This window comes from Benincasa hispida, unplaced genomic scaffold (genome assembly GCF_027475165.1).
Source record: "Benincasa hispida cultivar pf3 unplaced genomic scaffold, pf3_genome.v1.1 HicScf1062, whole genome shotgun sequence".
Lineage (NCBI taxonomy): Eukaryota > Viridiplantae > Streptophyta > Magnoliopsida > Cucurbitales > Cucurbitaceae > Benincasa > Benincasa hispida.
This window is the reverse complement of record NW_028325370.1, coordinates 6,918-23,720: the sequence shown is the minus strand read 5'-3', so window position 1 is coordinate 23,720 and position 16,803 is coordinate 6,918. Positions and strand designations below refer to the sequence as shown.

The window sequence follows — 16,803 nt, the reverse complement described above, 5'->3', positions numbered from 1 at the left end:
TGAAAATGTCAATAAGTTCCTAGCTCAAATTGAGAAATAGTTTGCTAAAAATGAAAAAGGGGAAGCAAGTAATCTTTTGACTTTTTTAACTTCCATGAGGTATAAGAGCAATGGGAACATAAGGGAGTACATCATGGAAATGTTCAATCACGTAGGTAAATTAAAGTCACTTGATATCGAGATGAATGAAAATTTACTTGTACATCTTGTACTTATCTCTCTTCCTGCACAATTCACTCAGTTTAAGATTATCTATAATACTCAGAAGAGTAAATGGAGTATTAATGATTTTATCTCACAATGTGTGCAAAAAGAAGATAGAATTAGGAGAGAAAGGACAGAAAGTGCTCATTTGACAATTGGCTCTCATGATAAGAAGAAAAGGAAATCTGTGGATGCTGCAAAAGGGACATTTCTGCAGAATAAAAACAAGAAACAAGCTACTGAAAATCCTTGTTTTTTTTTTCTTATGCAGAAAAGAAGGTCGCGTCAAAAAAGATTGTCCCAAGTACGCCAAGTGGTGTGTAAAGAAGGGTAAACTTATTACTTAGGTTTTTTTCTGAAGTTAATTTAGCTTCTGTACCTACAGATACTTGGTGGATAGATTATTGTGCTACTACTCACATAAGTATATCTATGTTGGGTTGCCTGTAGAGTCGACCGTCAAGTGATGTTGAAAGATTTATCTATATGGGCGATGACAAAGCAGTTATTGGGAATTTTAGATAACGTTTAAAAACTTATTGTTATTTGAATTTGAATGAGACTTTTGTTATACCGTCATTTAAACGGAATTTAGTTTCTATTTCCAGTTTGGACAATTTTGGTTTTTCTTGTTCTTTTGAAAATAATAAATTTAGTCTCTTTCAAGATTCCAAGTTTATTAGTACCGGTTCTTTAATTGATAATCTATATATGCTTGATTCTTTTGCTTCATTTAACAATATCATGCTATCTAATTCATGTGGTACAAAGTGTAAATTAAATGAGAACTCCGCTATGTTATGGCACAAGCGTTTAGGTCACAACTTTGAATAGAGAATTCAGAGACTTGTGTCAGGTGGAATTCTTGATTCCCTTGATTTAAGCAACTTTGACATTTTTGTGGAATGTAGTAGGAGAAAATAGATAAACATAAGAAAATTAGGTGACAATAAATGCTCAGATGTCTTAAAACTAATACATATAGACATTTGTGGTCCATTCTCTATGACTTCTTGGAATGGACGACAATATTTTATTAAGTTTATAGAGGACTATTCAAGATATTGTTGGGTTTTATGTCCTAAAACTCGTGGTTTGTAAACATTAGAACTTATTCTGAGAATTCAATAAAGTTGTTGTTGAATATATTGTTTTTTTTAGAAATTCAATAAACCTAAGTCCCTTGACTATTATATGAGTACTTGAACTTTATGTGGAGACATACAAGTGGATCAGGTTCGAGTATAGTGAAAATAATATATAGCATATGAATAAGATTGGGTACCTTATTCTGGTAACACTATTGGATATGGCCTACTCTGCAATTGTTACAAAGAGTTGTAAAGTGCTACATACGAAGTAATCCTAATTCGTGCATGTTGAGACATGAGGAGTGGGGGTGTCCTATGCAAATGAGTTTTGTGCAAGATCGGACCATGAAACTTGTCACTCTTACTTTATAACGCTGTTTACTGTTTAAGACTGACAATTTCGAAGCAATAACCTAGGTAACTTTACTTTAATCCTGAGCTAACTATGAACTCCTGTTTGTTCGGGATTATCCTTTGATCTGCAAACTGTGAGAGTAGACCAATTGCCTTTGCTCAATAAGCTTACCATTTTGGGGATAAGACCGGATGAATAGTTGGGAACATAGGAAGTAAGAGGAAATTCACTCCTAACCAATTAAGGTTAGTAGAGAGGTTGTTCCCTAAGTGTTGATTCTGGGTCTTGAACAAGAGGCCTCACCCTCTCATTGGCCTGAAAGGGATTCGATTTGTTGATTGGATCACAAATCAATTGTTCATTAGGGGATCAGTGGAACTTAAAGAACAAGAAGTAATTTCGGGGGTAAAACATAGATTCGATCCAGCCGTTATTACAAGCAACTTGTGAAGGGTTAACTTACTAATCATGGTTATATCGAGTGGACATAATATATCTATGGATTTTAGTGTAATCACCCATTAGTTAACGAATGGGGGTTAGATTGGTCTAATGAATTTAGCCGATTAATCTCGGATCGTTGGAGCCCATGATCTGTAGGTCTGCGAGGTCCCCCTACTAGCTCGTAAATGAGTACGCTTTAGGGTAGCTTGAGAAATTAATTTGAAACGTTAAACAGAACAAGAGAATAAATATTTAAATATGATTTAAATATATAAAGATGATTATTGTGCAAAAATTAATTTAATATTTGATATTAAATTAATTAATTTTTTAAATTGATTTATGAAATTAATTTAAGAAAATAAAATTTTAAATTAAAATGATTTAAAAGTCATTTTGTATTTTAAAAATGAAATGGAAAAATCGTTTTTGCATGGCACATAATGGAAAAAGAGTATTTTCCATTATCATCATTTTTTATGCTCACACACAAAGCATGAACTTTTCTACCTTGATTCTCCAAGCATGAGTTGCAAGCCATGCACTCCATCTCTTTGCATGTTCATCTTGATATATATAAAGAAGATTGGAGTTGTTGGAGAAAGAGATGAATATAGATTTTTGAGAGAAAAATCGCGGTGAACAAGAAGCTGTCTTCTTCAACTTGCTGCTGTGAGCTTCCCTTATTTCTTCACATCTACAAGTTGTTCTTGAGTCCCATAACTCTGCCTAAAGCTCCAAGAATATAGTAGGGAAGGCTTTGAGGTGGTTCACTTGGTATCAAGTGAAGACAGCAGCTGTACAAACATTTTCTTGAAGAGTTATTCAAAGGCATGTTTTAAAAATCCATTTTTATGAACAACATGCTTTAGTTTTGTCAAAATTAGTCAATTAGAATGCTTATGGATCCTTGATACTTCCGCTGCATGTTGTTTAACTCTAACAGATATGAGTACCTATATTTAATTCATGAGAAGTCTTGACCTTTGGACGTTTTCAAGTCTTTCAAAGCTGAAGTTGAACTTCAACTTGGAAAGAAAATTAAGGTTGTCAAATCTGATCGCGGTGGTGAATACTACAGTAAATATGATGGATCAGATGAGCAATGTCCAGGGCCCTTTGGCAAATACCTAGAGGAATGTGGAATCTTCCCGTAATACACTATGCTGGACAAACCCAACATGAATGGTGTAGCGGAAAGGCGAAATAGAACACTTAAGGACATGGTAAGAAGTATAATTAGTCATTCTTCTTTATCAAAATCCCTTTGGACTGAGGCACTAAAGACTACAGCATATATCCTTAATAGGGTACCTAGTAAAATGGTAGCTAAAACCCCTTATGAGTTATGGACAGGAAAGAAGCCTAGTATTAAGCATCTTCACATTTGGGGTTGTCTAGCTGAGGCTAGGTCTTACAAGCCTAACAAAGAAAATTGCACTAAAAAACTATTAGCTACTATTTTGTTGGGTATTCTGAGTGCTCTCAGGATTTCAAGTTTTATGATCTCACTTTTAGATCATTGTTTGAGATGGAAAATGCTAGATTCCTTAAAGATGTTGAGTTTTAGGGGAGGGGGTATGGGGGAAGGAAGATAACATAAGGATGTTGGGGTTTGTGCCCTAAAGTCTCATGTCCAGTAGTTTGAAAACAACTTTGTATGAACACTTGTGATGTATAATAAAAATGATATTTACTTCACTACTTGACTTTACACATTTAGATTTTACCACAAACCAATAAATATAAAATCCCTGGTTATCTGTATGTGACTCAAGCATGTATGTGGTGACATACAAGTGGATCACGTCTTGAGTGATAACCAAAATGGTCTGTAGTATATGAATATAGGAGGGAAACCTTATCCTGGTAACGCTATGGATATGGCCCGCTTTGTGGAATGGTCACAAGTGTTATGACTTGTCACAGATGATCTGATCCTGATCATTCGTGTATGGGACATGCAAGCGAGGGCGCCCTATACAAAGAGTTTATATAAGACTTGACCACGAAGTATTAACGTCTCGTTATATAGCACTGTCATAACTAAGACTTCACTTCACTAGGATGACCATAGGTAACATGACCTTAATCCTGAGTAAGTTGAGAGCTCTTGTCATTGAGGGCGGTCCTTTGATTTGCATGGGTGCGAGTGACTAGAACGCCGACTCAAACCTACCTTTTGGAGATTCGTCTGATTTGGGAGCTAGGAACTCAACTACACAAGATGGAATTCACACCTTCCCCGAGGCAGGAGTAAGTAGATAGATAGCTCCTTTAAGGGTTGATTCCAGGGCTTGAACGATGTGGCGCCACGCACCTTCTCATGGCCCGAGAGGTGTTCACACATAGTAGGACTATGTTGTATTGTTCATTAGAGGAATCAGTGGTACTTAAGGAGAAGATGTAATTATAGGGCAAAACGGTAAATTAGCCTGTTGTAATTACGAGAATCTGTGGAAGGTCATCGTATTGATGATTAGTTATATCCAATTGACATAGAAATATATTTATGGCAAGAAGAGTTCGGTCTTTAGTGGAATGCCTAGCAGTTAACAGATGGTGGATATCGTGACTAAAGAGTTTAGTCAGCTATTCACGTACCATTAGAGCTTCGAGCCATAAGTCCATAAGGTCCCCTTGGTAGCTTGGATACAAGTTAAGAGTTAGTTTTTGGGTCAATTTGAAATGTTCAAATTGACAAAAGGGAGTTCGATTATATATGATATAATTGAACGAGTTAATTAAATATGATATAATTAACTTTATGTATGAGATACATTAATTTGGAGGAAATTTGATATAAATATGATTTATATCTAATAGAGGAGAAAAATATATAATTAATATTTGATATTAATTTATAAGTTATGAATGTGATAAGATCACATTAATTGGACGGTTATAAAGGAAATGGGAAGACGCCTCTTCGTTTAAAATAACGGATGAGTGCATTATAAATAGCAGACAGTATATTGATCTCGGTATGCGCGAATATTATGAAGAAGATAGTGTCATCGTTTAGAAAATCAGTGCCTATATGATAGAACTGCACGATCTCTTACATATAAGATATTGCTAAGTGATCGCATATCGATTACACCGTCGCGCGCTATTATCTAAACATCGTTTACCTTTTTCCTAAGCGATTTTTGAGCTCTCGGTATTTACTAAACGATCGTATAGACGATCGCTTAGTTTTTCCTACGCGATCGTTTTGGACGATCGCTCACTCTTTTCCTACACGGTCGTATAGATTATCGTTTACCTTTTCATATACGATCGTTTAGACATCACTTACTTTTACTATACGATCGTAAACTTTACCTAAACGATCAAGCATATTGTATATACAATAGACGACCGCATCTCCCACTTGCCTGATTATTGTGTACTGTCGTTCTTCCTCTTTTCCTCTACCAAATCCGAACAAAGCCCACACTTTGGATTCTCACTCCAAAAATACTGAGGTCTCTAAGAGGTGTTGTCTTCTTCGTTTCCTTCTGTCTGAGTGGTGACTGTTCGAGGTAGATGGTTGGGCTTCAGACTTGCTATGAAGAAGAAATCTTCATCTGGTATGATTTCTTGATCCCTTTAGTATTATGAAAGTATGTTTGAATGTATATGCGGTAATTCTGTCACAATGAATTAGAAAGATCTACTTCCGCTCATAGGTACTCTTGAATCAGAGTTCCTTTAAAGGAAAGCTATCTTTGAAAAGGAATTAGTTTCTTTTCCTAATGTGGTTATAAATGATAATCAGACTCCAATTCTTGACTTTACTATTGAACCAATTATAGAATAAGACAATATTGAAGTTCCCGTTGTTGAACCTGAAGTTCAAACTTAACAACTTCAAGAAGTGTCACTAAGGAGTTCTACTAGAGAAAGAAGAAGTGCAATTCCAGATGATTATATTATATTTCTTCAAGAACATCAGGATGATATGAGCATAGTGGAAGATAATCCAATCAACTTCCAATAAGCTCTACAAAGTTCTAACTTTCAAAAGTGGATAAATGCTATGAAAGAGGAATTAAAATCCATAAAAGATAATGACGTTTGGGAACTTGTCGAATTTCCATCAAGAGTGAAACCCATAGGTTGTAAATGGATATTTAAAACCAAAAGGGATTGGCACGGCAATATCGAAAGATATAAGGTTCATCTCATTGCAGAGGGTTTTACTCAAAAAGAAGGTATTGATTACAAAGAGACTTTCTCTCGGTTTCCTCAAAAGACTCTTTTAGAGTAATCATGACACTGGTAGCTCACTTTGATTTAGAGCTACACCAGATGAATGTAAATTCTGTGTTTCTCAATGGGAACATTGACGAGATGATTTATATGGTGCAACAAGAAAACTTTGTGTCTGGTAATGCAAAGCCTATAGTGTGCAAATTGAAGAAATCCATCTATGGTCTCAAGCAAGCCTCTCACTAATGGTATAAAAAATTCCATGAAGTAATTACCTTCTTTGGTTTTGAGGTGAAAATAGTAGAAGATTATGTATATCACAAATTCAGTGGGAGTAAATCTATCTTTCTGGTGTTATATGTGTTGGGTTTTATGCTCTAAAACTCATAGATAGTAAATGTTATTAATTAACCGTCATCAATAAAGAGTTATATATGTTAATTCAATAAATGTTATTGTTTGTGTTGTTTGTCTATTTTGTCTCAATAACCCTAAATCCAATAAACTAACATTCAAGGCTGCCTTATGAGTCTTGAACTATATGTGGAGACATACAAGTACCAATATTCAAGATACAACCTGAAGGGTCTATAGTGTACGGATAAGGCTAGTACCTTATCTTGGTAACACTATGGATACAATCTACTTTATATTTTATACAAATGCAATGATCCAACGCGTTCTTATAGTTGACATGCGAGAAGGTATCCTATGCAATGAGTTTGCATAAGATTGGACTGCGAAATAGTAACCACTAGATGTAACATTGTTAATTAGTTAGGTTCTTATTTCAATAGGATGACCTAAGCAACTTAGTCTTAATCCTAAGTATATTATGAACTCCTGTTCACGAAGGATTGTCCTTTGATTTATATAGGTGAGGGTGGTCAGTTCGTCGACCCAATATGTCTACCATTTTGGGGATAAGACCAAGTAGGGAGTTAGGAACATAATAATACAAGATGGAATTCACTCTTTTCTGCCTTAAGGGTAAGTAGATTGAGTGTCCCTTAAATGGTGTCTCCGAGACTTGAACAAAAAGGTCTTACCTTTTCATTAGCCCGAGAAAGTTTCTGTTTATTGGTTGGACCATAACCAGGTTGTTCATTAGAGGAGCACTGGTACTTAAGGAGTTAGAGGTAACCCAAGAGTAAAATGATAATTTTATCCAGTTAGAGTTATGAACCCTCGATGGACTAACTTGTTGTTATTGGTCTATATCCGTGGACATAGAAATATATCGTAGTAAGAAGAATGCAATTATGGGTCTTTAGTGCAGTGTACCCACAGTTAACGAATATTGATTAACTTGGTTAATGAGTTTAGTCAATTAATCTCATATCATTGGAGCATCTGATCTACAGGTCCACCAGGTTCCTTTGTTTGCTCACTAGAGGATATTTAAAAGGGATGATTTTAATTGTTCGAATTAATTTGAGGAAACCATATACTAATGTGATTAATATATAATTGATTATGGTTATGATCTATAATTCAAATTAAATTGGAAATGAATATTTGAATAAGATTCAATTAATTAACTCAAGTAAATTAGATTCACAAAGAATTAATTAATAGAGAGGTATTGCATATATATATATATATATATATATATATATATATATGATGTTTATGATAACTAAATATATATACATTAAATTAGATTTAATGTATAAATAGTTATTTAATTAATGTGCAAATTAAATTAAATAAGTGTTATTTAATTGTGTTAATTAATTAATTAAATATTATATAATTAATTAAATATGTGTTATTTAATTAATTAATTGTGGAAAAGGGAAATAGGAAAAGGATTAGGAAAAAAACTTGACTCTTCTCTATATAAAGACCTCTTTGTGACCCCTTTGAGATACATTGAAACTGATAATACACAATAAACAAGTGTTATTGTACAAAATTTTTCCTACGCCACAAAGAGAATCCTCTCTACTCTCCAAAACCATTTTCTCCTCTCCCCCTCCCAATAGTTGGATACCACCTATCCCTCAGTGTTCGATATTGTTCAAGAAATCATTCGTGATCAAGATCGTTGGAGGAGTCGTTCGTTAGAACTTAAAGAGGATTGTTCATGAAGCTTGGGAATCTAAGGTAAGAATAGTTCTAAACTTTTTCCTTAAAGCATGTTATATTACATGTTTATATTTTGTTTTATTATACTGAATTTTTTTATGTAAAAATCGAATTGATGTATGCAAGGCGTTCACAACGCTTTCACTGCAGGATTCAATCTCTTCAATATGTCGATAACATACTCATAGCAAGTAATGATGTAGGTTTATTGCATGACACTAAGAGGTTTCTCAAAAAGAATTTTGAGATGAAAGATCTTGGTGATGCTTCTTTTGTATTAAGAATTGAAATATATTGAACTACATTGTCACAAAAGAATTACATTGAAAAGATTTTGAGTAGATTTGATATGAAAGATTGTGCACCAGGTGATACCCTGGTCGCTATAGGTGATAAATTTCATTTAGGTCAATGCCCCAAGACTATACTCGAGACTAATGAGATGCAGAAGGTTCCCTATGCATCGGCTGTTGGAAGTCTAATGTACGCTCAAGTATGTACACGTCCAGATATTGCATTCATAGTTAGAGTGTTAGGCAGATATTTGATCAACCCAGGGATGGATCATTGGAAAGCAGCCAAACAGGTTATGAGTTATTTACAGAGAAGAAAAGATCATATGCTCACTTATCAGAGATCAGAAATTTTTAAGTTCATTGGGTATTCTGATTCTAATTATGTCGAATGCCAATACACTTTGCGATTCACTTCAAGCTATATCTTCATGTTAGCTGGAGGAGCTGTATCTTGGAAAAGTGTTAAAATAAATACTTATGGCTTCTTCTACCATGGCTGCAGAGTTTATAGCATGTTATGAGGTATCAAATCATGGAATATGGTTGCGAAGTTTTGTCACTGGCCTGTGGATAGTGGTTGGCGTAGAAGTTTTGTCACTGGCCTGTGATTTATTAGTCCAAGATCCACATGGATCTACTTTATATTCGAACTATATTTTATCCAATCAGCCATTTAACTCAAATAATTATCTAAATATAAAAAGTAACTTTTCCGACATATAAATATCAAACTATCATGCTATCTGAATGTTGTGACTTCTATCTAGTTGTAAAAGATTATTTATATGATTCGTTACCGTATTCTAATTCTTAAAATTATAAGGCTGAATTTATATTTTACATTAGGTTTTCCAATCTCCCCAATAGAATTCTTCAACATTATTATTTTTATAAAGAAAAAAAGAAGTAACAAGTTAGATTTTACAAAATCCACTTGGGTGGAAAATGTCCTAAAAGAGGGGGAAAAAAGCGGCTGATTTAAATATGTGTTTATATATATATAATTTAATTAATGATTTAAACATATGGGCGACGGCCGACAATCCTCCAACTATCAATCTGCAGTCCTTTCTAAATTAAAGTGGAAATTTTCCGAACAGCCCATTGTATTTGAATTACCTATTTAAAACTTATTTTAAAATAACATTATCCATTTTTTTGCTCCATTTTTTTTTCCGAATGGATAAAAGTCAAATTAATTCCAACTTTCACACCCTTCCAAATGCATCCGTCCTTAGACACTATTTATCACAATTTTTTTTTAAAAAATTTCTTATTCAAAGTTAATAAAGTTAACTTATGTTTATAGGGTGATTGGAAAATATCTAGATTTTCTTAGAAAAACAAACCTCCAACATGCCTCGATTAAAAGACAATTAATAAGAAAATCATTTCATTGATAATGAGATTCGACCTCATCTACAAGTTGGCAAAATTCTTCATGAGACCCGTCTTGCCCCTAGGGAATCCCCGATTTGACCAGGGATGGGGTCAGACCGGAAAAATTTTTCGGGACCCCGTCCGGGGATAGGGATGGTATCCCTGCCCCAACTCCGATTAATTTCCAACCCCGATTTTATATATTTATAATTTTAATATTTTATAATATATAAAATAACTTATTTATATGTATGTTTATAATGTATACTATAGACTTATAGTGTTGTGAGCCCAATATTGAATATATAAATTCTAAATTTAAGCCCAAAAGTCAAGCCGAATCTTAAAAAATTAAAAGAAAAAAAAATGCGAATCTCCGCGGGAAAGGGATCTCGTTTCCCGACGGGGAATCCTCGCCCCATGGTGGGGACGGGGGCGGGGATGGGGGAAATTTCTCCCACGGAGTCGGGGACGAGGGACCCTCCCCCATCCTGGCCCGGCACCATTGCCAACCCTATCCACAATCTAATGAGATATACCAACTGCCACATATCTTGAAGTAGTCAAATGTGACAATTGGATTTGTCATTATGCTTCTATGTCCATAATATTTTTCACCATTGATTTCACCAAGGTTAACATTTCTTTCTCCTCTGTCAATAATCGCACTACTATCTTTGACTCTAATACCAAAGGCGGATGTGCGGATGCATCCACCCCCATATAGACTAGCCGCTATCGCTTATACCTCTAAAATGACACATTAAAAGATCCTTTAGTCGCTTCTACTTGCTGCAATAAGCGCATCCCTATGATCCTAAAGCAACATCACGTCATAAACGGTAACCACCAGTTAGAGGGACAAACCCAACCAACCCGAGTACCATCTCCTTGCACCCCCTTCCATTGGGTTCTGATTTCTGTCAATCAGGCCGACTTTCACACTTGTTTTTCTTCACAACTCTGTGAGGATCTTTTGAATTGAGGCAATCAAGAACCTCACAGAACCATCTCCCTTCAAAAGATCACTTGATTGCAAACCTGCCAAATGCGCCACGACACCACGATGAATGTCTCTATCTTATCTCACTTACGCACTCCTATACCCACTTAAAGTGATCTACCTCCCATAAGTTAAATTATACTTTTTGCCCCTCAGTTTAGATTGTAGTGTTTATTTAGTTATTAACATCTAAGAGGTAATTTGAATGTGACATCAAAAAAAATTTCAATTTTGATTCTATCGAATCTTTTAATTGATGACAAATAGTAGTTAAACTAATTAGTGATAATTTGACCTAATACAACAAAGATATTATTTAGATAAAATCAAATTAATTAATCGACTCTATATATACCATCACTTTTCATGTTTAGTTATAATTTTTTTTAGTTTAATTAGTATATTACATTAATATTGAAAGTATAGTATTACTTGCAATGTAATTAATAATAAAGTTTTAATTTTGCACTTAATAAGTTTGTGAATCACTTAATCTAAAAAACATAAAATAGAATCTATTTTAACTTTTTTAAAATTTTTAAATAAAATAGTCAACCACTTTATATATTTTTAAAAAGCTAGAAATAAAATGATGAGAAAAGTAAAATAATAAACACAATAATAAATTGATTAATCAATTATCCGACCACCGACCAACTCATTTCCCAATAAATCCCAAGTCAACCACATGGATCATCCTCGCATTTTACACAAGGATCTATTATCCGATAAAAAAAAAATTAATAACTTTTCAAATTTTACATAAAAATCAAAATCAATTCCACAAATTAGAAAGGAAAAAAAAACATTAATAAAGGGGAAAAATCAACATGTCAAGTCGTGTTATTTGTTTCTAAAATTTAAATTTTATCAAATTATACCATAATATAGGTGTTGGATTAATACTTACCTGTTTGTTCAATTTTTGCCAATTCATCTATTATTCTCGTTGATTTCAATGATATCAAATTTTAAAATACACAATGTTACTATTGAAATTTTTTTCCAAAACTCACAAATTTCAGATATTATTATCGTTTTTCAAAATATTTTCTCAAATTTTATGTGAAAATTGAAATATTTTCCCAAATTAGGTTTAAACTTGCAACATTAAGTGAAAACTAATACGACTTTATTAGTTTATAGACAAAAATTGACACTTTCAACATTATATATGAAGAAAAATTCATAATGAAAGAATAATAACAATAAGTCGCCAATTGTAAGAATATGGCCTACGTCGTAAATAAAAACACATGTAACTGATTCCAAATCGGCGGCTCTCCTCTTATGTAATTGCCGTCTTGGATACCCATTCTTTTAAATTTAAACAACTAAAATTCTCATCTAATCCCAACTTAATCCCATTCATTTCCTTCCTTTTCACTATTATTTTTATACATTAAAATATCATTTTAATCACCCTGACTCGTTTAATTTTAAAAGTCGTGGTTTATAGTTGATTTTTTTTTTTAAAAAAAGATTAATCTATATTAATTAGGATTCCTTTTTATAAATTATGAAAAATATTTAATTGCTTTTAAACTCATCATTACTATTTAACTAATTTCCACCAAAATTAACTTTTAATCACTCCAATTTATCAAAAGTATGCGTACTAAAATGAAAAACATTTAGAGGTCGTTTGGATCGTAGATGTTTCATGGATATAGATATTAAATATATGGGATTTGAATGACTTTATTTGAATATGCATGATAGTTAATGTTTGGAAGTTAAATATATGTGTTTAATTTACTAATTTAGTATATAATAATCAAAATTAAATAACTACTTAATTAAATGAAAGAATCCAATTGATGAAGTAACATTATTTAATTTATTGTAATATTAATTAATGAAAATAAAAAAATATATTTTTATATTAAACATAATCAAGTTATTTAAATAAATTACTAAAATATTTAAATTAATACAAATTAATTATTAGATTGATAATTAATAATGATAATTTCTCTTAAATAGTTAAGATAATATAAAATATTATTTGTAAAAGTATTAGTTGAAATTTATTAAGTCTAAATAATATATTTATTTTATAAATTAATTAAAATTAGTAGTAATGAATAACCAATATTAATTTGTTAATTAATTATGTTATATTCTTACTGTTCAGCGAATTGTGAGTGGGCGCGAAGAAAGAAAGGCCAAACATTCAGGCCTAATGGGAATGAGCAAGGACTCAATTCCAAGATGAGGAACTCTGGGCACCCCCCATCTTCTGATTCTCTATATGGAAACTTGCTTCCTTGTGGAGTTTGAGCTAACTATGCCACTAGCCTTTACACAACTGATTAGCCTCGAGTCAGGCCTCGGAAGTGCTTTCACTCTCAACTCTTGTTTCTTATGCCCGAAAACTAGAATCTCTCTGGTTCCATATGGGGAGAATTTGGAATTACCTAGCAACCCCTATCCTTCTCCTTAGTTTCATCTCCGAAGCATAAAAATTCTACCATTTTGTAGAGTATTAAAAAGTCCATGTCAAATGGGGTTTTAAATTTACTGGATAATACTACACCTATCAGTATACATCTACTTTAATCACAAAGGAGAAAAAATATATAATTTTTTTAAAGATTTATTACGTGACAACTCGTGCTAGCTCTTGATGAACTATACAAACATAAGTGTAGATCAATGCCTATATTTATGTAACCCAAACTACTCAGAATACACGTATTATTATTATTATCTAACACTTAGGTGCAAGCCACCCATCATCATCCATCCACTTCAATTATAAAAGAAAAAAAAGTAAGAGATTTGTCATGTGACAAATGAGTATACAAAGATACATAGCATTCAAAATGTAACTAAGTATTTATCTTATTATTAAAATCCCTTTACAAACGATTGAATTTTTTATAATATTCGCCTTCGCGTCAGCCAACTTGGGAAGGACTTTTCTTAATTCAAAAGACAAATTAAAGTCAAAAACCAACTATCATATTTTTTTATTAAAAAAAAAAAAAAAAAACCTCTTAAAACCCCCAATTTTTATTTCTCTTCATTGTTTGGATCACCAAAAGCAAAAAAGAAAAAGAAAAAAAAAAAAAAGAGATTAATTTTCCTTTTCTCTGAGTTTGTTCGTACTCGATTCTGTTCCATCCTCTTCTCCAATGGCGGTTTCTCCCCACTCTTTTCCACCGCGAAAACGCCGGCCGTCCGCCGCCGCCTTCGTCTCCCCCAAACTCTCCGCCCCAATCCTCCTCGAATCTCTCCTCTCCCTCTCCCAAGAAATCTCCACCATGAAACCACTCCAATTCCTCCTCAACCGTTACTCCAATTCCATGATTCGCAAATCCAGATTACTCGAAATCTTCCTCCAAGATCTCCGCCGAAACCAGATCCTTTCCCTCCCCTCAGCCTCCCTCTGCCTCGAAGAAATGTACATCGTTTTACAAAGAATCAAAACATTGATCGAAGATTGTTCTAGCGGAAGCAAGATGTGGTTACTCACTCAAAACGAATCCATCGCCAATCATTTCCACGAACTCACTTTGGATTTGTCGACTCTGCTCGATATCTTCCCTGTCAAAGACGCTGGATTAACCGAAGACGTCGAGGAATTGTTTTACCTCTTGAGAAATCACTGCTCTGAATCCACCGTTTTCCTTGATCCAAGAGATGAAACTCTCAGATTCAGAGTATTGAAGATGATCGATCGAATCAAAGACGAAATCGTTCCGGATTATTCCGAGTTATCAGAGATTTTCTCCATGATTGATATACGCGATTCGTCGAGTTGTAGAGAAGAAATCGAGAATCTCGAGGATGAAATTCAGAATCAAACCGATGAGAAATCGAGATCTGATGTGATTTCTTTGATCGGATTAGTTCGTTATGCGAAATGCGTATTGTATGGAGCGTCGACGGCAGAATATAGTTTCCGGCGGAAAGATTCGATTTCCGATTTGGCTATACCGGCGGATTTCAGGTGTCCGATTAGTTTGGATTTAATGCAAGACCCTGTTGTCGTGGCAACAGGACATACGTACGATCGTGCGGCGATAATGTTGTGGATTGAATCTGGACACAACACGTGTCCGAAGACAGGTCAGACTCTGGCCCACACGAACCTAATTCCGAACCGAGCATTGAAAAATTTGATTGCGATGTGGTGCCGTCAAGAGAGAATTCCGTTTGATGTAACGGAAAGTAATAAAGAGGGAGTCAACGACGTTACGTTAAATAAAGCGGCGTTAGAAGCTATGAGAATGACGGCAACGTTTCTCGTTAACAAACTCGCTACTTCGGTTGACTCTTCCGTGAACGACGTCGTTTACGAGCTTCGTGTTCTGGCTAAAACAGATTCCGGAAGCCGTGGATATATCGCTCAAGCCGGAGCTCTGCCGTTACTCGTCCGATATCTCAACTCCGACAACCCGATTCTCCAAGTTAACGCCGTCACAACGGTTCTCAACCTATCGATTTTTGAAGCGAACAAATCGCTGATAATGGAAACCGACGGCGCGTTGATCGGAGTAATCGAGGTACTCCGGTCTGGCGCTACCTGGGAAGCGAAAGGAAACGCCGCCGCCACCATATTTAGCCTCTCCAGTATCCATTCTTACCGGCGGAGATTGGGGAGGAAGACACGTGTCATAAGGGGATTGCTTGATTTGGCTAAAGACGGGCCGATTAGTTCGAAGAGAGATGCTCTGGTTACCATTTTGACATTAGCCGGCGATAGGGAGACCGTTGGGAGGTTAATCGAAGGTGGGGTTATGGAGACGGTGAGTCACCTGATGAACAGCCTGCCGGAGGAGGCGGTGACGATTTTGGAAGTGGTAGTGAGGAAAGGGGGATTTGTGGCGATTGCTTCGGGATTTTATCTGATTAAGAAATTGGGGGTTGTGTTAAGAGAAGGCTCCGATAGGGCCAGAGAAAGCGCCGCCGCGGCGCTGGTAACAATGTGCCGGCAAGGTGGGTCGGAGATGGTGACGGAGTTGGCTTCGATGGCTGGGATTGAGAGAGTTATTTGGGAATTGATGGGGAGTGGAACGATGAGGGGGCGGCGGAAGGCAGCGTCGCTGTTGAGAATACTCCGGCGATGGGCGGCGGGTTTGGATGCAATTGGTGGCGGCGGAGGAGATTCCATGACGGTTACTTCGTCGAGAATCGGCGGCGATTCAACCACTATTGTTAATTCGTCAAGAGGAGCAATTGTGCATAGTTAGAAGAGAAGGTTTCATCCTAAATTCTTTACCACATTTGTTTGTAAATTAATATGTTTTTTTTCAAAAAAATTATTTCTTTATTTTTATCCTGTTTGGAAAAAAAAAATGAAAAAGTCCCAAAATAGAGTTTTCATCAGATTGTTTTAATTTGTTTGCACATTGCCACATTCTAGGATGAATCTTTGATAAACAATTAATAGAAAGGTACAAATCATCAAAAATCTTAAGATGATTTCTTATTTGTGTAATTTTTATCATTTTTGTGTATGTAGTTCAATGGTGAAAACAAAAATATCCATTCATTTGTAAAGCATTCCATTCTAGGATTACCGTTTGAGTTTTTGAGTTGATAAATCTTATTTAAATATCATATTAAGAAAAAATCGAAGAGAAATAGAGGGGCTAAATTGAAACCAAAACACTTCCTCCTTTTTCTTCAATAGGAGATGTATCTCCTAAAGCATAACGAGTATAAATCTAAAGTTATAACAGTAATAAGTTTAGTTATTGGTGAGAATGTTACAAGAAAATTCAAACGGTC

At 34.6% G+C, this 16,803-nt stretch overlaps 2 protein-coding genes across 2 annotated transcripts; both read left to right on the top strand.

Moving 5' to 3' along the window:
• The first annotated feature begins 8,731 nt into the window (after window positions 1-8,731).
• On the top strand, window positions 8,732-9,286 carry LOC150031626 (secreted RxLR effector protein 161-like). The gene is made up of 2 exons (XM_090308842.1): window positions 8,732-9,124; window positions 9,230-9,286. The coding sequence occupies exons 1-2, from the start codon at window positions 8,732-8,734 to the stop codon at window positions 9,284-9,286; spliced, it is 450 nt and encodes a 149-aa protein (XP_090164968.1).
• A 4,593-nt stretch (window positions 9,287-13,879) lies between these two features.
• LOC120074275 (U-box domain-containing protein 16) lies at window positions 13,880-16,572 on the top strand. The gene has a single exon (XM_039027348.2). It carries the CDS (start codon window positions 14,202-14,204, stop codon window positions 16,260-16,262), a length of 2,061 nt encoding a protein of 686 aa, XP_038883276.2. The 5' UTR covers window positions 13,880-14,201; the 3' UTR covers window positions 16,263-16,572.
• The last annotated feature ends 231 nt before the right edge of the window (window positions 16,573-16,803 follow it).